This window comes from Rhipicephalus sanguineus, chromosome 4 (genome assembly GCF_013339695.2).
Source record: "Rhipicephalus sanguineus isolate Rsan-2018 chromosome 4, BIME_Rsan_1.4, whole genome shotgun sequence".
Lineage (NCBI taxonomy): Eukaryota > Metazoa > Arthropoda > Arachnida > Ixodida > Ixodidae > Rhipicephalus > Rhipicephalus sanguineus.
The window spans coordinates 180724652-180749142 of record NC_051179.1 but is presented as its reverse complement, the minus strand read 5'-3'; the positions used below and the strand labels follow the sequence as shown (position 1 = coordinate 180749142).

Genomic DNA, 24491 nt, shown 5'->3' with positions numbered 1-24491 from the left:
CCGGACATTTAGCAGTACCACGGTCCCCAGAAGTACTTCGTCGCTTTTTTAAACGCGTCATGCAGACAGGGGCGTAAGCAGACATTTTTTTCGGGAGGGGGGGGGGCACCTTCTTGATCTGAAGTGGGGGCCTGGCAGGCAGATGTGGTCTATCGAGTGTCATTTCGTGCTATGTATGCCACGGGAAAAAAAAAAATTCGGGGGGGGGGGAGGCACGGGCCCGGTGTGTCACCCCCTGGCTATGCCACTGCATGCAGATGCCAAAATAGAGTAGCTCACCAGCAATCGAATGTTACTGGTGAGCTACTCTGGGAATCTCGTTTATTTTTGCATGCCGTGTGGGAGAAATTAATCAAAGAGCGCCGGTCTACGTGGCTGCATAGTTGGTCGGAATGAACTCGCCCCCCTCGAATAACACTCCTTCTTGCAGTGAAGTACACTAACTTTGCTGGAAAAGATCTTATGCGACAGGATACTTCACCTTTTCGGTTCGCTATGGTCAGCGATATTGAAAACTACATACCTTTTTTGCTCGGCTGTTTATATCGATCTGTTGAACAGATTACGCATGCTATCCGAGTTATCAGCGTGTCACCCACGAGAGCAAAATCGAAGATTTAATAAAATAATAACTGTTCACTGGTATACCTTGAAGGCAATTGTGGCATGATCATATGCCATTGTGCAAAACAGAAGCGCGGAGCTCTGTTGATAAACATGGTATAAGGCAATGTATCAAGCGCATTTTAAAATTTGTTGCAAAAAATGCTGCTAATGCTGCCTTGCGCCGAGCGTCCCCTTAAATACTGCTTAGTGGGTGAGAAGTAGAGCACTGCACGGGCCGTGATTTTCGGCCCGGGCCCGGAACTCGTTCAAGTTTACCCGCCCGAGCCCGGCCCGGTGATTGAATTCGCGACCCGGGCCCGGCCCGAACCCGAGAAAAAATTTCGCCTACCCGGCCCGGCCCGGCCCGACGGCAGATCAGGCCCGACAGAGGCCGGATCCAATAATATAGGTGGTGTTGCCAGAACATAGAATCTACAGCAAAATGTAAAGTAGCTAACATCTACGCTTTGATGGCGAATGTTTGGCTAACAATTTTACTTTAACCTACGGACATACTGGGTACAATGAATGTTTGCTCGGCAATGGTATACTATAACTGCTTTTTGTTTAGTTTTTTTTTTTTTTGCAAGTGCAATGGGGATCATCAAGAGCGTTTTGTAGCAGATATTGCATCAATGAAAGTGATTTGTAGCATGAGTTCAGTTTCGATAGAAAGTGCAATAAAAACAGAGGAGACAGAGAACAGAACGCTCTCTTCAATTCGTTTTATTGCGCTCTTTATTGAAACTTCAAACATGCTCCAACGACAAACGCAATCGTGCACCCGGCTTCTGGATATGTAACACTTGTCTTCAGCATTGTAGCACCTTGCCACAGCAAGATAGAGGAAGAAAGCAAGGTTTATTACCTTGTTGTAAATACACTAACCTAAATAAAAATTATAACAAACCGTGTGCACCCCGTGTTCTTTTATAAATACGTATAGGCAGCCGAAATGACGAAAAAGGTATTTGTGGTACAATTCTTTTCATATATCACACCGCTGCTGCTATATACATTCTATAAGTCTTTTGTGGCACATTTTATAGTTTATTTCTTCACATGTTATTGTGCAAAAATCAAATTATCTAGAGATTCTGGCTTTAAGCACGCCATGCACCGTTGCATCACATATCCTGCCACGCTAAAGTTTCTCGCACTGTATGCGCTTGCAACAGGGTTGCACATCTGTCTTGCGAATTGTGAAGGTGTCGGCAGTCGCTGTTCTTAACTTCCAGCACAGGAGCAAATTTAGGATGTCTTTGTGGACCTCTGCAGAATGAACGTAGCTGTGCAGCTTATCCCTTCATTTCTATCGTTCCCGAACGTCGTGGCAATATTCAGTATCACCTATAAAGGTCCTCTTTGAGGGCTTCACCTGGCAGTTTTCAGCAGTGTATGTTATGCGCGGCTTGCACCGCGCACTTCTTTTATGTAGTAGGGTACGAATTTGGGCTGGTTGGTGCATGACTTCAAGTAGAAAACAGCGCTACGAGACGGGACAGCGCCGTGTTTGTGCCCTTTCTTTGTCCCGTCTCGTAGCGCTGTTTTCTAGTTGAATTCTTTTATGTGTCATAATGCTCTATAGATATGCCTTCCTAAGGATGTTGTACTGGTAGAAGGTGATCACTGGAATACGCGGGTACGATTGGCAGGAGGTGGACGAAGCGATTTCGATCTATTTTTGGTGTTCGTTACAGTTCGGTAATAAAGGCTTGAATAAGCTTCTCGGCGCTTATTCATTGGATGCATATGCTTCGAGGTAAAGGGACAACACCCGGCACGAAATTCGTAATAGCCTTTTTTTTCAAGCGTGATATTTAGACAAGCAAATATATTTTGCCTGACGCCCAAAGGCGTGCGCAGGGTTCCCTATCAGGGGGGGGGGGGGCAAAGGTTCATCGCAGCACCCCCTCACCCTACTAAGTCAATGTATGCGGCAGATTTTGAACCCCCCCTTCTTAAGTAACTTGGAGGGTCTTGAAGGGGCAGATTTTGCGCCCCCCCTCTTAGGCGATTAGGGGGGGCGGCTGCCCCCCTGTCCCCCCTGTGCGCACGCCTATGCTGACGCCTTATGCGGTTTGAACCTATGCTATTCCTGCACATTCCGGTGTTGCGGCAGTATCATGTAGCTCTCACACTATACCTGTATAGCGCCGGCGACCCAAACACGCGGCCCGTGGGCCTCTCCCTAGACGCCCGTGGCCTGCACATGACTGTCTTCGGCCCATTTTTTCATGCATGACAGGTCTAAAGCTTTGCTGTCGTGAGGCATCCCCTGCGGCTACCATGTGTTGATACCATGAGTCATGTTGAAGATAGGTATCGATATGTTGTTGGAATCCTGCCTCCAAATACCCTTCAGAAACGACCCATATGTCATATATAGGAAAGCTCTTCTTTTAAATGGCAACGTTAGCTGACATTTGATACGACCTATCCACTCCCCCCATTAGCATTTTGAATATAAAATGATAACGAATGCAAATAAAACACAGAATAACGACATTTTAGCTGTATATAAGCGACTGGTATATCTACTTTTAGCTCACCTGTTTAAGGTAAATCAAGTAGCCCCATATGCAAGGAGCGAAACAAGTTCAGTACTTGTCCCTAATAAAATTTCTCCAAATAGCTTGCCCCACAAATAAAAAAGCCCACATATAAACAAACTTCAAGGGGCACTAGAAAGAAATACAATTTTTCTACTATCAGTAAATTACTATTTTGCAATTTCTAAATCACCGCGCTCGCCGGGACAAGACTCTTGGTAAGTGGGAAAACGCGCAAAAAGATAAATGCGGGTGCCGACGCCCCCTTGAAATTCGCGCAGCCGACGCGTGACATCTTAGATTCTGACGGCGTCTAATGAGGTCTACGTAGTTCCTAATCACAAAAATGAAGTACATGACCTCTGACGGGGCCATATACTTAACATATCGAGTGTCAGAAAATTTTGTATAGCCAATATCCCCCAAATACGACAAATACAGCTTGAAATCCGTGACGTCATGCTCAAAGTTTCGGCGCGAAATTTTAAAAAATTGAATTTTGACCTTCATTTTCTCGTCGGATAATAAAGTTATCATGGCGAAGTGAATGACATTCGAATTCTTAGAGTAAACTTCATCAGTCTAAAACGATTGAGTGCTTCACTACAGTGTCCATTTAAGAACCGAACAAAGTCCAAGCCCGGCCCGACCCGAGCCCGCCACCTCAAACCCGGGCCCGGCCCTAAGCCCGGAGCTTCAGGCCCGGGCCCGGCCCGGGTCCGACGTGAAAGCTACTTTACCCGGCCCGGCCCGGCCCACGGGCCGGCCCGGGCCCGGGTTTCCGGGTAGGCCCGAGCCCGTGCAGTGCTCTAGTGAGAAGTGGTCACAGCAAAAAAAAAATAATAAAGCAGATCCCGCACATTGAGGGAGTCGATTTTATGCGAGCCCTAGGTCTATATATATACTGTGTTGCAGTAGCATGCGCTTTAAAAATTCCGGGATATGCTATTTCTGATCAAAAGAACATACATCACCGTGCCGAGGAAGTTCTAATCAGAGTGCATTATGAAAAAAAAAGTGCGGCAGTGCAGAAACCAAACCCCAGCTGTTCACGTGCTGGCAAAGAAACAAACTGTTTGTCGGAACACAGCAAAATATTTGCAAATTCATTGCAACGTTGGGAATATTAAGGAGACAAGAAATAGGAAATGAAACAATCAAGTAGTGATGTCAATCATTTTTGATGGCCTATTTTCTACGTATCGCAAGATAAGATGCACCTTACCTACTGCACACCGATTCGCCCGTGCGTTGGGATGCCGGCGTTGCGATTCAAGACATAAATACGTCGCGCACAACTTCCAATTACCGTACGCACACAACTTCCATTACACATATCAACCAGTTCAACAGCAAGCATGGTGCGCAAGCAAGCTATGCGTCAGCGATCAGTCGAACGACGCCATGTTGAATGTTCTCGATGTTGTTCGATAACGTTCGCGAGTGCAGTGAACCTGAACACCGACTGCAAAACTAGCGCAAACAGTCAAGATTCACCAAATGTTGAAGTAAATGGCATCTCGCACGATGTCACTGCGCTAATGCAACTATGTTTACAGCTCCGGACCTAGCGAACACACCCAGGCGTGACACGAAAAGAGACGGATGAAGCCATGAAGAGAGTTGGCGAGCATCTGGCAACATTCGCCGTACGTTTCATTAGATCTACCGCTAACCACGCAGTCGATCCATACCTGTCGATGACTCGAAATCACTTCTAATATCCTCTTCAAGAACCACACACACATAATACCGTTCCGCCGAGCGTAACATGGCACCGAGGCTAAAAGATCGGTCACTTCTCAACCCACGCTAGCAACGCGCCGGGCGGTCTGGAAGGGATATGGCCACCGCCGCCCAATGTTGCCCGCATGCAGCCTACCTTTGTGGTACTCTGATTTTCCAGTGACTCTAGGTATAGCGGAGGCCTAGCTCCACCCAGTGGCATGACCAGGAAACTTTGTCGCACTGGTGTGCTTGCACGACACCAGGGGTCACACGACACAACATCGTCTACCCCTAGGATAAATTGTATTCTTATACATTGGTAAATAAACTGAAAATATACGACGGAAAATTCAGTACTAGAACATCCGAGAAGTTCAGTCCGCCCAACACACACACATGTGCCGGCTTGCACTGTTCACTGTACACGCACACACATTGAGACCTCTGCGGCTATACTGTGGAAACTAAGGCAGTATAGCCTAACAGACGCGGACTAATTGAGTCTGGGACAAAGTCCAGGTGGGCCATGGTTTACGCGCCTTCTGTGGACGGTTTGACCGAGACCGTGCAAAAGAACTTTGAAGGTAGCGGCTGTCACAAGCCGACTTTCAAGTCCCAGTCCCATCTCTTTCCTCCCCCGCATTGCGATTTGGTGCATTAACAATAGGCGAGGAGCAATACCCAGGACTTTCCTCCTGAATCCCGAAAGGATTATCCTGGGTTGCAGCCAACTGAGGGTGCGCTTCAGCAGATGCAGACTCGCACTGGACAGCAGGGCCATGGCGAATGGCCTGCGCAGATAACACCTGGTCGCTGACGTGCAATCTTGAATGAAGACATCGACCGCGGCCGCCGGCGATGACGTCGTCGTCCTGGATCCTGGACAGCTTGCTGGCGACCTGTTGCCGTAGCGCCAGAGGCAGCCGACGTAGCTTGGTGGACACTGGCACAGTGTCCTGCCGCCTTTGGACCCGGTGGACGTAGTCTCCGACGCGTCCCAGGGCCCCGCCAGCCAGGTGCTCAAACCCCGGAGGTACATCCGCGGGAAGCTGCGAAATGTGGTGTAGCAAGACAGCAAGTCAAAGCTGCGAAGGTCCAATGGCTGGTTGGTGGCGAGCCCCATAAGCAAAGTCACGTACGCTATCACAGAGAATGTGACGTAGGCCTGCTTCCCTCGGTGGTGCACGTCCGTGCGGAAATAGCCCAGCACCGGAATGCGGTGCTTCAGAAACATTTTGCAATTGGATGGACGTTTGAGGCAGTCAGTGCTTCGAAGCGACAAGCATGCTGAAGTCCTCCTTGGTCATTAACGATGCAGTGGCTCCGGTGTCCACCAACAATGACATGTGGATATGTCCTCCGACGACGACAGGAAGACGCAAGTCCCTTAGGCTAGTCGGCGCAGCTTACCCGGATAGGACTGTGGCAGTGCCGGAGTCAACGTCTTTGACGGGGGTAACTGCCTGCACCGGCGCTTGTCGTTTACCACAGACTGCCGCGAAATTCCTTTGATACGGCAAAATGGGCGAACTTTGTTTTTGGCCGGATAATTTCTTGAAGTCGCCAAATGCCCTAACTTGCCGCAGCGAAAACAGGAGCCGACATGAGGCTTCGAAGCAGGCTGACCTTTTTGGCCGCGAACGTGGTCCTGGAGGCGCGCTAACGGGCCCGCGTAGCCGTCTTGTACGCGGCAAACCGCGTTGGGTTGGGGGGGGGGCGGTGCCGCCATTTTGAGTCATATGCGGAGCCTGCAAAGCAGCTCCGCGATGCACTGATGCTGCCGCCGTAACCGGAGTGCGAGCCGAGTAGCGGCTCGCTTTGTGCAAACGCTGCGTTGGGTTTTTGTAGCGCCTCCCAGTCGCGTGGAATTTCTTTCGACCTTTGCAGCGTGAGGGCTTCCCCGTAGGACAGCAACTTGGCCCTGAAATGCGCGTTGGCGACCCCATGAATTATCTGGTCACGTATTCTGTCGTCGTGCGTAGCTCTTGTACTGGAAATAATGGGTAGTGGGGATCTGGCTTGGAAGGAGAAGACGACGACGAGATTATTCATAAAAGCTACGTTTCGGTGTTGTCCCGATTGTCATCTCTCGCTGCTCGGCTCTACCATCTGAGGGCTTGGTCACCCAGAACGCCTCGTGACATTTGGTGGAGCTGCGGGTTACTTCCAGACCTGGAACTCCGAAACCGGACGATCCCTCCCGTGCCAACCATGCCTGACGATGCTGGGCAGAGCACTATTCCCCAGGCGTCACCTGGAGTCGTCTGTTCAGGTACGCCACGCCAACGAGACCCTCCCATCTTCAGTGGAGCTGAAGATCAAGACGTGGACTATTGGTTGTCATTGTACGACAAAGTCAGAGTCTCTAATAAATGGAATGACGCGGATAAACTCAGCTTCGTCAGCTTCTACCTCTCCGGAGTCGCCAGCGTTTGGTTCCACAACCACGAATCAGTTTCCCACCTGGACAGCATTCAAAGCTAGACTTCAAGAAGTATTCGGTCGCCCCGCCGTCCGCAAGCTTCGGGCTGAGCAACAGCTGCGCCGTCGTGCTCAACAAAAAGGTGAAAACTTCACCAGCTACATAGAAGATGTAGTTGACATTTGCCGGCGCATTAACCCGTCCATGACCGAAGACGAGAAGATAAGGAATATCCTGAAAGGCATAGAGGACGACGCCTTCCAAATGCTCTTGGCGAAAAACCCACAGACGGTCAACGAAGTGATTACACTATGCCAGAGCTACGAAGAACTGCGCAAACAACGGCTTTCCACACGACGAGCTCTAATACCAGACGGCACGATTTCGGCTTTAACAAACAGTTAATGTGCTGTTGCTTCCGACTCGTCGTTCCTCGACCAGGTCAAGCAATTTGTTCGGGAAGAACTCGCGCGCCAGCTGTCCCTTCTGCCAGCCGCCCAAGCGTCTGAATCGCTCCTGACTCCCGAGATCCGTCAGGTCATACACGAACAAGTCGCAGGCATCGTACCACTTGCTCATCAGCCGGCTCCAGTGACAGCTCCGCTTACGTACGCTGCAGCCGCCGCCAAGCCGAGGCCGCCGTCTGCGGCTGTGCAATACGCACCTACGCCCACCTTCTCTTCACCTTTACCCGCGACCGCAAACTATACGCCGACAAGAAACTACGGTCCACCACCGCAGCCCCTTCACCCGGCTCGGCAATACCTCGCTGAATCTGCGGCCCCTGTTTTCAATCCGTGGCGCACCCAAGACAACCGGCCCATCTGTTTCTCATGCGGATGTGCTGGCCATGTAGCACGATTCTGCCGCCGCCGTGCTTGGTATTCCGACTCTGCACGACCACAAAGCAATGGTCCGGACTACACTTACCGTTCGGCTCCTGCCGGTCCACACTTCGACGCCGCGCCTTCTTCCCGAGGCTACAGTACTCGTCGGTCTCCATCCCCTCGTCGACGTTCTCTGTCTCCCCTCATCCGCCGACCTGAAGCTGTCCACGAGGAAAACTGAATGACGCAGTTCCGGAGGCAAGAACTGCGATATCAGCGAACTGCGCAAGTCCTCATTTATTCCCGACCAATGTAATTGTCGTTTTTGCCGAAGGTATTGCCGTTCATGCGCTTGTCGATACGGGAGCAGCGGTGTCAGTTATTTCTGACCAGCTTCGTCTTAAGCTCAGAAAAGTCACGACGCCGTTTTCTGCGATTTCGCTACGTACAGCAAGCGCCTAGCCGATTGACCCATTGGGAGCGTGCACCGTCCGGGTTTCTATAGACGATGCCCTGTACCACATCGAGTTTGTCGTTCTGCCTCGCTGCTCTCATGCCATGATTTTAGGCTGGAACTTCCTGTCATCTCATGATGCCGTTATCGATTGCGCCCGTGCTGAACTTTCGCTGTCTCCATTCGGCGGCAACATTTTCGAAGATTCCTCCGGCGCCTCTTCTCGGGTGTTAGTCGCCAGCGACACCGACGTTCCTCCTTTCTCTTCCACCCTTGTACCCGTATCCTGCGCTGCATTTTCGGACTCCACAGTTCTTTTCACACCGTCGAAGCTTGCTACTCACCGTCATCCTTTCTTGCTCCCTTTTGCCCTTCTTACCGTTCGACAGGGTGTCAGCGCTCTTTATGTTGTGAACATGTTTTCTTGTCCTGCTACCTTGCACCACGCTGAGTGTCTCGGTCATGCTGACGAACTTGACCAAAGCTTTGTTTATACTGTGCCTGACAACCCGGCTTCTGTCGAGGTTGACGCCGTCGGCGTTGACGCTACTCCTGCGGAGCCGTCCCGTGAAGTCACGTTTTCTCGGTGCATTGACCCCAACCTCACTACGAGTCAGCATGCCCAGATTGTGGCCCTCCTTAACCGCTTTCGGACATCATTCGACCTACAACAAGCTCGTTTAGGCCGCACTTCCACAGTTGTCCACCACATCGACACCGGAGACCATGCGCCATTGCGCCAACGGCCGTATCGTGTGTCAGCAACGGAGCGCCGCGTCATCGACGAGCACGTAGGCGACATGCTCAAACGCGGCGTCATACAACCTTCGAACAGTCCCTGGGCCTCTCCTGTAGTGCTGGTAAGGAAGAAGGATGGCACCATTCGGTTTTGTGTAGACTACCGTCGACTCAACAAGATAACCCGTAAGGATGTTTATCCTCTACCACGTATTGACGACGCGCTAGACTGCCTCCAAGGCTCCGAATTCTTCTCGTCCATCGACTTACGGTCCGGATACTGGCAGGTCCCGGTGGCTGAGACAGACCGCCCGAAGACTGCGTTCGTCACCCCTGACGGTTTATATGAGTTTACCGTCATGCCCTTCGGTCTGTGCAATGCGCCTGCAACGTTTGAAAGAATGATGGATAACATTCTACGCGGACTTAAGTGGCAGGTCTGCCTTTGTTATCTCGACGACATTGTCGTATTTTCACCGGACTTTCAATCCCATCTACTTCGACTTGAACGCGTCCTGACATACATCGCCAACGCGGGCCTCCAGCTCAATTTGAAGAAGTGTCGCTTTGCAGCTCGGCAGCTAGTCATTCTCGGCCATGTCGTGTCAAAAGATGGGGTGCTCCCTGCTCCGTCCAAACTTCAAGCTGTCGCTGAGTTCCCGCGGCCAAAGACCTTGAAAGAACTTCGCAGCTTCATCGGGTTAAGCTCGTACTTTCGCCGCTTCATCCGCAATTTCGCGACCATCATAGACCCTTTGACAAAGCTTCTTCGTGCGGACCACAACCTTTCAACCTGGTCACCAAGTTGCGAGGCCGCGTTTAATACGCTGCGTCATCTCCTGACCTCTCCTCCGATCCTACGGCATTTCGACCCCAGCGCTCCGACAGAAGTTCACACGGACGCCAGCGGTGTCGGCCTTGGCGCCGTTCTTGCCCAACGAAAGGCTGGCTTCGATGAGTATGTCGTTGCTTTCGCCAGTCGCGCACTCACGATCCAACTATTCTGTAACAGAAAAAGAATGCTTGGCTATAATTTGGGCCATAACTAAATTCCGACCTTATCTCTACGGCCGCCCATTTGACGTGATAACCGACCACCATTCCCTGTGCTGGCTTTCTTCTTTAAAGGAACCTTCCGGTCGTCTAGCTCGATGGGCGCTTCGACTCCAAGAGTACAACATTCGAGTACTCTACCGTTCCGGCCGAAAACACTCCGACGCAGATGCCTTGTCTCGCTCTCCTCTACATAGCGAGACTAATTCACCTAACGTGCCGTTATCGGCGTCGTCCATATCTGCAACGAACATGCCTTTGGAGCAGAAGAAGGACCCATGGATTGTTTCTCTGCTAAACTTCCTGCAACACCAATCTGCACCCCCCGTCAGCCGTGCATTACGTCGCCAAGGACACCACTTTTCCGTTCGCGATGGGCTGTTATACCGCCGTAACTACCTCCAGGACGGTCGCAAATGGTTACTTGTGGTCCCTCGGCATCTCCGTTCGGATCTCTGTGCGGCGTTTCACGATGATCCACAGTGCGCGCAGGCAGGGGTACTCAAAACTTACACACGCCTCCGCCTTCGTTATTATTGGCGTGGGATGTACAGATTCGTCCGTCATTATGTACTCTCATGCCTCGCGTGCCAACGCCGCAAAGATCCTCCTCGTCGTTCAGCTGCCCCGCTGCAACCTCTGCCTTGCCCAGGAGGTGCATTTGATCGCGTAGGCGTCGATCTCTATGGCCCTCTACCAAGCACTTCAGACGGCAACCGCTGGGTTATCGTGGCCATCGACCATCTTACGCGTTATGCGGAAACTTCACCTCTGCCCAGCGCCTCTGCGCGTGATGTTGCCTCGTTTCTTCTGCGCCACATCATACTTCGCCATGGAGCCCCAAGAGAATTACTCAGTGATAGAGGGCGTGTATTTCTATCCGACGTCATAGAAGCTCTTCTCAAAGAATGCCGTATCATTCACCGTACAACAACTGCGTATCACCCGCAGACTAATGGGATGGCTGAGCGCTTCAATCGCACTCTTGGTGACACGATGGCCATGTACGTCGCATCTGACCATAGCAATTGGGACCATGTTCTCCCATTTGTCACATATGCTTATAATACCGCCACGCAGGCCACCACAGGATTTTCCCCCTTCTTCCTGCTTTATGGGCACGAACCATCCTCCACCATGGATACAATTCTTCCGTATCGCTCTGATGCCTCGGAATCTACCACCCTCTCCCAGGCTGCTGCACACGCAGAAGAGTGTCGAAAGCTCTCCCGTATGTTGACGTCAGAGGACCAGCAGCGCCAGAAACACCACCGTGATGCCGCGGTCGCGCCTGCATCCTATTCTCCTGGCTCGCTTGTGTGGCTTTGGGTGCCTGCCTCGACCCCTGGGTTGTCCCTGAAACTCATGTCAAACTACCAGGGTCCCTACCGTGTAGTGAACCAAACATCTCCCGTGAACTATATCGTGGAGCCTCTTGAACCACCTTCGGATAAGCGTCGTCGCAACCGCGAAATTGTGCATGTAGAACGTTTAAAGCGTTACTATGATCCCCCTGTGCTATCGTACCCCTAGGTAGCCGGGACGGCTTCTTTTCCCCGGGGGAGATAACCGTACTGGAAATAATGGGTAGTGGGGATCTGGCTTGCAAGGAGAAGACGACGACGAGATTATTCATAAAAGCTACGTTTCGGTGTTGTCCCGATTGTCATCTCTCGCTGCTCGGCTCTACCATCTGAGGGCTTGGTCACCCAGAACGCCTCGTGACACTCTGAACTTGCATGACAGGGCGTTTTCTTTGAGCGCGGTGACGAAGTCGAGAAACGTTTCGCTGGGCAGTTCTTTGCGGCTCGTGAAAAGGTGCCGCTCGGCTAACACGTTGGTTGCCTGGGCGAATAGCCCATCCAAGAACTGGAGAAGCGTGTGGTACTGCGTCGTCGTCGCCGCGTCTGTCGACGCCGTGCCCGAGTCCGACGCCGTCGGTGTACTGGCCGAGTGCGTAGCATTTGGGACGCCTTGTGCTTCGATCTACTCTTACGCCGCGAAGTATTTGCGTTGTCCCTAGATGCCGAGCGCGCACAGGAGCGCTGACGCTCGTCACTCATCTTCCCAGCCGCTTCCACCGGCCGCCTTCAGGTGAACTAGGAAAAATTTTCACCATAAATGCCATGGAATGGGAGGCGTGCTTTGCACGTCGAGTAATGGAGGGAGGTTAGCAACGAGGGCAGCCATGCGTGCCCTCGTTGCGAACGTGGTAGGCGGAAGGCTTAGCAGGAAGGTGGCGTCCTATCGGGGGCCGAAAGCGGCTCCCGATCATATCAAAAAGGAATGGTGGGTTTGTAGGAATGCTGATTCACCACGGCGCCAAATGGGTTAGAGTGAAACAAACGTGTTCAGAGCACCTCTGGGTTTTGGGCGCAGTAGGCGGAAAGAAAACGTGGCTAGGGTTTGCCTACTTGTGGACGGGAAATAACTGCAGAGAAAAGAATCAGGAGATAGTGGATTGCATGAGTGCGGATATTAAGGAATTTGGTAATGGCGCCGAAATCATCCTTCTAGGGGACATGAATGCCCACATACATGACCTTGGCGGTTATTCAGACACCAATGGAAAGTTATTACTAGATCTATGTGAGCAACATAGTCTGGAGATAGTGAACACGGGGCCTAAATGTGACGGCCAGATCACGTGGGAAGTCGCAAACAAACAATCAAGTATTCATTATTGTCTCATGTCTAAAGGAATTTATCACAAACTGAGAGAAATGAAAATAGACGAGGAAGGGATTAAAAGCTTGGGTAGTGATCATAAACGACCAACATTACAAATGGGATATAAAACCGCAAATAAGAGCATGGAATCAAAGTGTGGTACCTCGTATTTAAATGACAAACAAATAATAAATACAGCCTCAAGAGTCGAGGAAGAAGTAGGCAAAATACCAGGCAAGGACTGGGAGTACAGTGAGCTGTTAGATCTAATGACGAAAGTCATAGGGAGAGAGAAGAAAACTATTCGCTGGAAAGGAAAGAGGAAGCCAAAAAATGCCAGGCCTGCGCGGAAAGCGCAGCACAGTCACAGCGAAAGCTGGAAGAGCGGCATTTTTAGAGCCCGTTCTAAACTCTCTTGGGGCTACTAATACAAGTACACTAGCAAGGTCCCCACTACGCCATAAATCACAATATTTGTGAAATTGGGAAGCACCTACAACGCGATTATTCGTCATTGTGCGCAGAACCGAGGTTCCAGCTACACATATGTAAGGCATTATGTGCACTTTGTTTACGTGACGACTGATGTCGATGAAGAACTGTGGCTCAGCCCTTCGTAATGGGCTGCTTCGTAATGGGCTGGAAGCTTTAAACGGCTCACCAGTTACGTAATTCGCATTGTGTGACGCCCGGTCGCTATTTTACTCTCCCACCATACAATATAACATACATTGACGTGAGAAAGAGAGACAGAGAGAGGGGGGAAGAACTTTGTTGAGACCCTGAGGAAATGGATGATGGGCTCATGGGCTTCCTTGGCAACCAATGCAAGTGCACTTGCGAGGAACCCACTACGCTATAAATCATAATTTCTGTGAAGTAGGGCAGCAGCCACTATGCCATTTTTCGTCATTCAACGGGGAGCCGTGGTACCCGCTAAAAACATGTAAGGCATCATGCGCACTTTGTTGGTGTTGTGCCTGATGACGATGAAGAATTATTGCAGAGCCCCTTGTAGTGGGTTGGAAGCATCCAACAGCCCACTCGTTGCGCAATTCGCATTGTGTGACGCCTGGTTACAGAATTCGCGTTGCGTGGTGCGTGGTTGTTATTTCACTCTTCTACCACAGTAAATTACATATGTTAATGTGGTTCCTTCTGGACATGAGACTTGTATAGCGTCGTTTTGCAAGGCAGTTCCAAGCACCGGCATGGCTCTGAGGTACAACACTGGGCTCCCACGCAGAGGACCCAGGTTCGAACCCCGTTCCATCCTGGAAATTTTTTCTTATTTCGTTTTTTTTCTTATTTCGAGCGATAGTGGTTACGGACACCGGCGGCGGCGGCGGCGGCGGCGGCGGCAGCGGCGGCGGCGGCGGCGGCGGCGGCGGCGGCGGCGGCGGACAACTACGCCACCAAAAACGGCCGTTGAAATGATCTCATAACAGCTCTCGCTGTAAAAGTTGGTGGAACAAGGAAATCCGGGAAGCGATCCGGGAAGCGGCGTGAAGTATCACGGGATCATAGAAGGGCAAGAAAGGAGAAGCGGCCGCAGGACGAAGTCAAGAAAATATAGGAAATATATTTAGAGAAAAAATCAGTTATACAGAAATTGGTCGAGGCAAAAATTAAAGGTGAAAGTGAACGCTGGGTGACAGAGTGTCAGGAAAAAAAGGAGGCCGCGCCTAGGATATTTTGGAGCCACATTAAGGCGCTAGGTAGGAAGTCTGTCACAACGCAACAACATATTGTCGATGAAGGAGGAAACCAATTGGAAGGGTATGAAGCGCTAGGTTACATCCGAAAGGTAACAGCCGATTCGTTTAAAAAGAGCGTCCAGGGGATTTCCCCGGTGAGTAAAAGTGTGGCGGAGAGAGCAACCGAGGAAGAGCTAGTACTGGAAAACTTCAACTGGAAAAAGGCCGAAGGAAAAATTCCAAAGCGCCCTGCCGCGGGTGTAGATGGGATTCCCGTTAGCCTCATTAACGAACTAAGACATAGCGCTAAAGAAGCTCTGCTGAAAGCCGTAGAAAATTGCCTAAAGGACAGGTATATACCGGATAGTTGGTGAAAAAGTAGAATAAACTTAATCTATAAAGGCAAGGGAGGAAAGGACTACATTCGCTCGTATAGACCATTAACCATTACATCGGTACTATAAAAGTTGGCGATGCAAGCAGTAAAAATGGAAATAGAAAGTGGGCAGAACATAACTATATTTTGGGAGAACTCCAGAATGGATTTCGAGTGGACAGGCGGTTAGACGATAAACTTTTTTCTTCTCACTCAGTGTATAGAAATATCTAAAATAGAAAATAGGCCCTTGTACATTGCTTTTCTAGACATCACTAGGGCGTACGACAACGTTAATCAGGACATTTTGTGGGATATATTGAAAGGAATGGGCACAGGCGACGACTATATACAGCTTTTGAGGGAGATATACCGAGAAAATACAGTTTGCATAGAATGGGAAGGAATGAGCAGCTAAGACAACGTTGAGATTAGCAAGGGGCTGAGGTAGGGATGTCCTTTGTCCCCGCTGTTATTCATGCTGTACATGGTGAGTATGGAAAAAGCGCTAGAAGGTAGCAACATTGGTTTTAATCTGTCACACAAACATTGTGGCGTGATGATTAAGCAGAAGCTTCCAGGATTATTTTATGCTGACGATATTGTCTTATTTGCTGACAGTCGAGATGATATACAGCGGCTGGCCGATGTAGGCGGAAGCAAAGGTGGAGCTCTAGGACTAGGGTTTAGTGTAAGAAAATGTGGATTGATGGTACTCCATGATGCTTGTGATCAGCCGCTGTCAATACAGGGCCAAGAAATACCGAGGGTGAGCGAATACAAGTACGTCGGAGTATCGGTAAATGAGGGTGACAGGTATATGGAGGTCCAGGAAAAACCCTCGGCAGCAAAAGGAAAGAGGAATGCTACAATAATAAAGCACAGAGCGTTGTGGGGATACAATAGGTACGAGGTGCTTCGAGGTTTGTGGAAAGGTGTAATGGTTCCGGGGTTAAATTTTAGGTACTCAGTGGTGTGCATGAAGGCAGAGGTGCAATCGGGAATTGATATAAGTCAAAGGACTGTGGGACGCCTCGCGTTGGGTGCTGATGGGAAGACGACAAATGAGGCTGTAAAGGGAGATATGGGATGCACAGGCTTTGAGGCGGGGGAAGCTCAGAGCAAAATGAGTTTCGTAGAAAGGCTAAGGAATATGAAGGAGAGTAGATGGGCAGAAAAGGTGTTCCGTTATTTGTATAGTACGTGGACACACATGGAGAAAAAGAACTAGCAGGCTCACTAGTAAATATACGGCTGGTAGTGTAAGCACTATGTCAAGAAAGAGCGCCAAGCGAAAAGTCACAGGGGCGGAAAGGATTTACTGGACGGCAGCTATGGAGAAAAAACCGGCTTTGAGTAGCTACCGAAAGGGCAAAAATGAAATAAGAAGGGAGGTATTTTACGATAATTCAAGGGGAAGCGCGATGGGGTTTGAAGCGAGATGCTGTTTGAAGCGAGATGGGGTTGCCTTAGAACGCGTAATTATAAAGCGAGATTCAGCAAAGAAGAACAATGCACGTGCTGCGGGGAGATAAGGAAACGGCGGAGCATATTCTGAATAAATGTGGAGATATCCACCCAGGTGTACGTTTGGGCACGAGCCTACATTACGCCTTGGGTTTTAGGGACAACAATGAAAAGCTGAACGCACCCGCGTTTGAGATAAGTAAGAGACGGTTAGAGTATTGGTGGAAGAAAATTACAGAGAAAGGACAAAAAATATTGGAAAAAGGTAAGGACATTCTGCCGTAAAGGGCAGAGAACTGGGCTGAGAATCTAAGTTTTTTTTCTGTAGTAAGATAGATTTAATTGAAGTAGAGACACTAGACCAACGCTAAGAAAAAGAAGAGTAAAGGACTTTTTTTTGTAGAGCCTGGTGGCACTCTTGTCACCGCCCCGTTATAAAGCGGACGCTCAGAGCATCCATCCATCCATCCAAGCGGAAGGAAGAAATTCAGGCCGACGCCCTTGTAGCGTGCAGGAAGCCAAAGCACCGACGCGCAGCAGAAAATGTGACTCGTAGCGTAATGTCACGTACGTCGTGCTCTTCCTGGCATCGCCTGTAGAAGCGCGTTCAGTACCTCGTCGCCATGTGTTGTATAAGCAGAAGCATAGTAACCCCGCGGCAGGCCAAGCGACGGGAGGGCGCGTAGAGTGACGACTCGTTGACCGAGCTTCGGCGAGACTGACAGGAGACTGCTCTCCAGTAATGCCAACCTAAGACAACGTTTTATTCCAAGATAGAGCCTCGAGAATTCCCTAGATTACGAGAAAATCCCTAGAGTGCCTTTTTGAGGCCATTATTCAGGCTAATTCACTTTGAACAATGCATTAGGACAGTGCGCTCTTTCACCGAATTCTTCTGAATGTTGTGAAAAGTAAAACACACCATATTAAAAACCATTTAAGGTCATCTTTCTACATGTTTTGTGGAGTTACATATAAAGTGCTTACAGATGGCGCCAGTTGCTACAGGGACAGATTTGTCTGTCGAGTTAACATGCGCACTCATTGAAGGCATATATGTGATTATTCGGGCGTGCTGCAAGTCTGTAGCGCCTTTCTGGTACTTGCAGCTTGCGAGGTGGTGGTCAAATTCTAGTTTTCCACATTTGGAATCAGTGTTGCATGAGTTGCAGGACGTGTACGTGGCCCTTTCTTTATTGGCTGATAGCTACGCATTCCCTCTGTACTTTCGATCAGCTTCGCGGTTTTTGTCACGTTTTTCGCTTTCATCAAAACGGCACGACGAAAAGACTTAAAACACCCGAACAGTCTTGTCTCTTTTCATGACGAGGTTTTCATAATAATGAACCCGTACCAGCTCAACCAACTTTCAGTCCTACTTTCACTCGGTTTCTCTCAAAGCCTCCTGGTTAAGTAGTTATTTGACACGGAGCACTTCTTTGACATGGAGCTCTTGACATACCTCGAGCACTTCGGTTTAGCAGTGATATGCAGCGAAAACATCCGAGGTTTCAAGTTGCAACATGCTGGAGTGCTGGCAGACGCTGACAACATCGCGGTCTTCTGCGAGGATCACGCAGTGAGCGTGTTTGTCACATGTTCATGTGGACTACAATGAAAATTTCTCTTTGTTTCTCAGAGCAGCAGTCACTCAGGGCGCTAATCATGATAGGCGCGTGCATGCTAAACGCTCACGACGTCAAAGTTTCATTTCCCCCAGTATTCAGCATATAATAATCTCGCATTACAGAACTGCTATCGCTTTCGCTCGTCCCAGCAGAACACCAAAGTTCTCTTAAAATAGGTGAGCAGGAGATAGCCAAAATTGCTTTGTGCAACCTTTATAGTGCTGAAAGCGCGATTGCTTAGTAGTGCCTCTAAACGGGCCACGTAGTGTAACTTTACCAGATCCTTAGAAAAACCCGTAGATTCAACAAAAAGGCGCTAAATCCCTAAAACAGATAAAAATTGCTAGATCTTGGGATAAATTCCTAGGGTTTGCCTCACTGCTGCTCTCCCGCGCTTATTGCAGGCGGTTTTATGGAGGGGGAAGAAGGGTGATTGGTCAGCGAGGCACGGGTCACATGACCGGCATGGTCACGCCGGGTTGGTGGCGGGAAACAGGTATGGCGGAGGCCTAGCTCCACCAATTGACAGATACAGGAAACATTGCCGCATTGGTGTGCTTGCATGGCACCACGCGACACAATACCTTTCACGGCTTGCGGGGCTTGTCATCGCACTCACGTTCAACCAAAACATAAAATCATTTTTTTAAAGCGCTGACATCGCTATAACGTGGACGGAGAGGTATTTGTTTACAGGGCGGAAAGCACGATATGAGTATATCAGACGCCGTAGAGGAAGGCCCCAGAAATGTCCACCATCTGTGGTGCTTTAACGTGCACTGACATCGCACAGTACACGGGTCTCTGGCATTTCGCCTCTATCTAATTGCGACCGCCGCGGCAGGGATCGAACCCGTGACTTTCGGGTCAGCAGCCGAGCATCATAACCACTACTCCACCGTGGCATACGGAGCGGAAAAAATACCTGTGTGTGCCGCTGCTCACCCGCGTGGCGTTTCGAACGAAAGCCGCTGCATCCCTCAGTTCCCTGCGATTGCCTGTTTTAGCGTCACCTATTCCTCTTGCGCCGAAATTCAGCATGAGAGAGCGTTGCGACTCCCTTCTTTGAAGCGCTATTGCCTAAAATCGTAATGTTCTATATAAATCACTGTTTTAACTTCACCATTTATTCGCCTATTTTTTGTTACATGTTATATAAAACGCTTCAGGTGCGATTTTTGCTAAATGTTTTGAAATTTAGGAACATAACATAGACATACAGTGATTAAGGTCTCATTGTAGATAAGCGTCCTTACATTTCCGATTTTGTGATCACTCTTTCGGCGTGTTTTTACAGGCCTCGGAGCCGGCATTGTCTTGATGTGCAACCTGGTGGAAATAATGCAGTACTTCCAAAAGTACCGTGGCATTGCTTCCGGTCTGAAGTTTGCTGCTGACCCCACAAGCGCCATTGTTTTCCCGGCGCTGCTGTCCTACTTGAGAGCAACGTATGGCTTCCGCGGTGCATTGCTGATATACGCAGCCCTTAGTATGCACGTTACGGCATTCTCCATTGTCCTGAAGGAGCCCCCTTGGTTAAAGCGCGACGGCATAGAAGCACTGGTGTCCAGACGTCCAGTGAGAGAGACGCAGCCCATTAAAAGCAGCAAATCCATGAAGATTCGTGATATGCTTGGAAAAATGCCCCAACCACTACTGAAGCCCAGTTTCTATGCTGTTGTGATGGGATCCGTGTTGTTGGACTACGTCAACGCGGTGCACCTGTCAACATTAGTCGACTATGCCCTGGATAGCGGTGTATCTCGAGCGCACGCTGAGCTTACGGTCACGTATGCTTCAGCGCCTGAGATCCTTGGAAGAGTCCTACTGCCTCTAGTTGCCGATGTGGGTCTAGTGAGCCGAACTACCTTGACGACCGGTAACGCGCTCGTCTTAGGCTTCTTGCTTCTCTTGACGCCAGAGACCCGCAGCCTGACACACGTGGTTGTGCGAGCTGCGTCTTCGGTCGCTCTGGCTACCTTAATGACCATGAAACATGTGCTGGTGGCCGATTATTACGGCACGGATGCCGTAGCTCTCCTGTCCGGGGCTTCTGGGGTCCTTCTGGTCCCCGTGCTGCTCAGCAACCCATCCATCATAGGCAAGTACACTCGTCGTTTGCACTTGAATGAATTTCAGAAAATTTCCTGCATTTACCTCGGCGTACCTAACTAACCTAGAAATATATGTACGCTGAATCGCAGGCAACGCGAAGTGACAATTACGCGGTACTAGCAGTTGATTATTCGTTCTATTATATCTAGGAAAGAGTCGCCAATCTTGTAATACCTCTACAATCAAATGAATGCAATTGTATTTCTAGCAATATGACTCCCTAAGGGTGCTTCGCCACTGCTACGGGCAACATTCTTGAAGCGGAAACTTCAGTGATAAAAAAAATCATCATCACGTGAGGACGACACCATATAACAACATATGATGCGAGAGATCGCCGAAATTTATCACGTTAACAACGACGTTTTGACAAGTCCGAGCATGGTTGCAGAAAGAAATAAGAATCGTCGGTAAGTTCCTTATATTCAATGCGTCTCTCATAAGCTAAGGCAAGTGGGAGGTAGGTACGGCGTTACCGTTGTTTTTACGGCTTCCAGTAAGCTAGGTAATATATGTGCCGCAGTAAAGAATAGAAGGGTGAGAGACAAGAAGCAGACTGACATTTCTTTTGCGAAACATACCAACAAATTTATCATCTGGTACGTGTGAGGTGTATGAGATCTCGTTTACCTGCGGCCGCTTCTATGCAGGGCAAACGGGATCCTGTGCTAACCAGAGATTAAAGGAACATAAGAGATCGCTAAACGTAGGCTCACCATCTAATCTCTCTCTTCATTGTCGAGAGAGTAAGTGCACGCCAAAATTCGATGATCGCGATATTTTGTGTTGGCAAAGGAATGAAGAAACGCATTTAATGATTGATGCCTGGCATATCGATAATAGTGGTAGCGCGTGCTTGAGCCAACCATCGGTTAACCGGCATAAAGAGGAAATCAAGTGTCTGAATAGTTATATATCACGTAGACAACCACGCGTGCCAGATTGATAGGTTTACCTATTGCTTAGACATGCGCAGATAAGTTTTCGTGCCTTCTTTTTCCGCCGTCGTGTGCCTTTTCAGTAGTTAGTCGGCGTTTGTGGTGCGTTGACTCCTTTCTTGTGCCGATGTTTGCACGCCCTGTCTAACATCTGAACGACCAAGTGAGCTGTCGACTACTACATATATAGAAATGTTTATGGACACACTGAGAAACACACACACACACACACACACACACACATATATATATATATATATATATATATATATATATATATATATATATATATATATATATATGAGAACTAACAGACAATATTGCCGAGGAAAGTATAGGGGATGTTTTTAGTAATAAATGTAAGGTAATTGTGAAGAAAGAAAAGTGGACGAAAAGATAGCTTGCCGCGGGCAGGGACCGAACCTGCGACATTCGAATAACGCGTCCGATGCTCTACCAACTGAGCTACCGCGGCGGCCATCCCCCCGTCCACTTTATAGGGTATATGTGTGCATTTAAACGTGGGAGTGTCAGTCAGCGCCGCCAGTAGCCATGACGGCGAGTGTGGAACACTCTTTTTCTGCCTGTTGGCGTCACGTAGCACGTGAACTTATTACGAGCTGGCAGCTGACCAATAATCCCTCGCATACTACCTGAAAGCATCAAGTCTGCCAGAACGAGACCCTCGCTATGAATGAAGGAAAGAAGTGTTAATTTCAAGGGCTTGTTTTCTTTGTTATACACAATATTAATGAGAACTAACAAGACAATAATGCCAAGGAAAGTATAGGGGATGTTTTTAGTAATAAATGTAAGGTAATTGTGAAGAAAGAAAAGTGGACGAAAAGATAGCTTGCCGCGGGCAGGGACCGAACCTGCGACCTTCGAATTTATTCGCATCGGACGTGCTACGTGATGCCAACAGGCAGAAAAAGAGTGTTCCACACTCGCCGTCATGGCTACTGGCGGCGCTGACTGACACTCCCACGTTTAAATGCACACATATACCCTATAAAGTGGACGGGGGGATGGCCGCCGCGGTAGCTCAGTTGGTAGAGCATCGGACGCGTCATTCGAAGGTCGCAGGTTCGGTCCCTACCCGCGGCAAGCTATCTTTTCGTCCACTTTTCTTTCTTTCTTCACAATTACCTTACATTTATTACTAAAAACATCCCCTATACTTTCCTTGGCATTGTAGAGAAGCCTTGGGACATGGTAATGGGTTACCCTCTCCAGCGCCTTCTAGTGGGTCATCCTCTTTGGTTGCTTGAAGAAAGAACGCCGCCCGCGCAGGGAGTTCGTGCCTTGCCGTGACTGTCGCCATTACTCATTATCGTTGAGTGCTGTCTATTAAACACCTTAACAATTTGGTGGAGAGTGCTCTGCTCCCATTCAATGCCCCTGGAGCTCCGATCCCGTACCTTGCCATCTACCATGCCTCAAGACGCCGCCCAGCAAACGCCACCTCTCGCAACGAGCACATGTCCCGGTGTCCCCCGTATACGCGACCCACCTATCTTCACTGGCGCCGATAGCACCGACGTGGAGGACTGGCTCGCAATTTACGAGCGCGTCAGCATCCCCAACAAATGGGATGAAGAAGGCAAGTTAAGCAACTTGGTGTTCTACCTCGCGGGCGTAGCAAGCTTGTGGTACAACAACCACGCGTCCGATTTTGCGACTTGGGCCGATTTCAAGACCGCCGTCATCAGCGTTTTTGGCCGCCCAGCAGTTCGTAAGCTGCAAGCCGAACAGCGCTTACGTGAGCGATCTCAGCAGGCCGGTGAATCGTTCACAAGTTATATCGAAGACGTCCTCGACTTGTGTAAGAAGGCCATCGGAACCATGTCTGAGTCTGACAAGATCCGGAACATAATGAAAGGCATTGACGACGATGCCTTCACCATGCTGCTCACCAAAAACCCTGGCACAGTGGCCGAGGTCATAACGCTGTGCCAGAGCTACGAGGAGCTCCGCCGGCAGCGTTCGATGACCCGTCGCTCCCCATCACGCGACGCAGAGCTTGCTGGCTTGGCGGCAATATCTGACCAGGCCACGTTGCTGGCAGAAGTCAAGTCATTCGTGCGCGAGGAAATTGCACGCCAGATCTCCCTCCTCGCCTTTGCCCACCCGCCGCCCGTTCAACAGTCGTCGACCACCCTTCTTCCTCCTCTCCGCCGAGCGATTGAGCAGGAAATTGCGGAGGTCATGCCTGAGTATCACCCGCAACCTCCGGCTCCTGCGCCTCAGAGTTACGCTCAAGTTGTCGCCAGGACGCCCCAAGTAATTCCTGCGGCTGCCCCAATGAGTTACGCCGAAGCCGCCGCTAGACCTCCGTTCTTTGAGGCGGGTGTGCCGGCTACATATGCTGACGCCATCCCTCGGCCCCGACTGCAGCCCACTATGCAGTCATTTCAGCAGCCGACTCGTCAATCACGTGCTGCGACATGGGCGGGACCTACCCCGGCGAACCGATGGCGCACCCCCGACAACCGGCCCATCTGCTTTGCTTGCGGTTACGCCGGTCACGTGGCACGTTATTGTCAACGCGTGCAGCCGCCTCGAGTCGCGTCACCTGTCACCAGCCAGTCAAGCCGTGCATTCTACGACCCACCTCCACCTATGTCGCCGACGTCACGCCCACCTCCAGCTACTCGCCGCTCTCCGTCTCCCCGACGTCGGTCACTGTCACCCATGCGGCCTCGTTCGGTCGCACGAGAGCAGGAAAACTAGTCGTCGCAGTCCAGGAGGCAAGGGCTGCGACGCTATCGAACTGTGAAAGCCCTCAGCGAAGTCCATCGAATGTAATCGACGTGCTTGTGGACGGTGTTCGCGCATCGGCCCTTATCGATACTGGAGCCGCTGTATCCGTTATGGACGCAAAACTTTGCCGCTTACTTCGAAAAGTGATGACGCCACTTTCTGGGATGTCCCTTCGTACCGCGAGCTCCCAGAGTATTCATCCCACAGCAGTATGCACTGCTCGCGTCGTCATTCAGGACGTTCTGTACGACGTCGAGTTCATCATAATTGCGGCATGCTCTCACGACGTCATCTTGGGATGGGATTTCCTCTCCCGCCACGATGCCGTAATTCGTTGCGCACCAGCCGAAATCGAACTCTCACCGTTCTCACATTTGACGCCGACAGACAGTCCATCGGCAATGAGCAAGATCCTCGTCCAAGAAGATACGAAAGTGCCTCCAAACTCGTCAACGGC

General features: G+C 50.0%; 1 protein-coding gene across 1 annotated transcript in view; it reads left to right on the top strand.

Moving 5' to 3' along the window:
- The window catches only part of LOC119390945 (monocarboxylate transporter 12), a 103326-nt gene that overhangs the window by 58511 nt on the left and 20324 nt on the right, over positions 1-24491 (top strand). The window contains exon 4 of the mRNA XM_037658657.2: positions 19516-20319. Within this exon, the coding sequence (XP_037514585.1) occupies positions 19516-20319 (804 nt within the window). The remainder of the gene's footprint in view (positions 1-19515; positions 20320-24491) is intronic.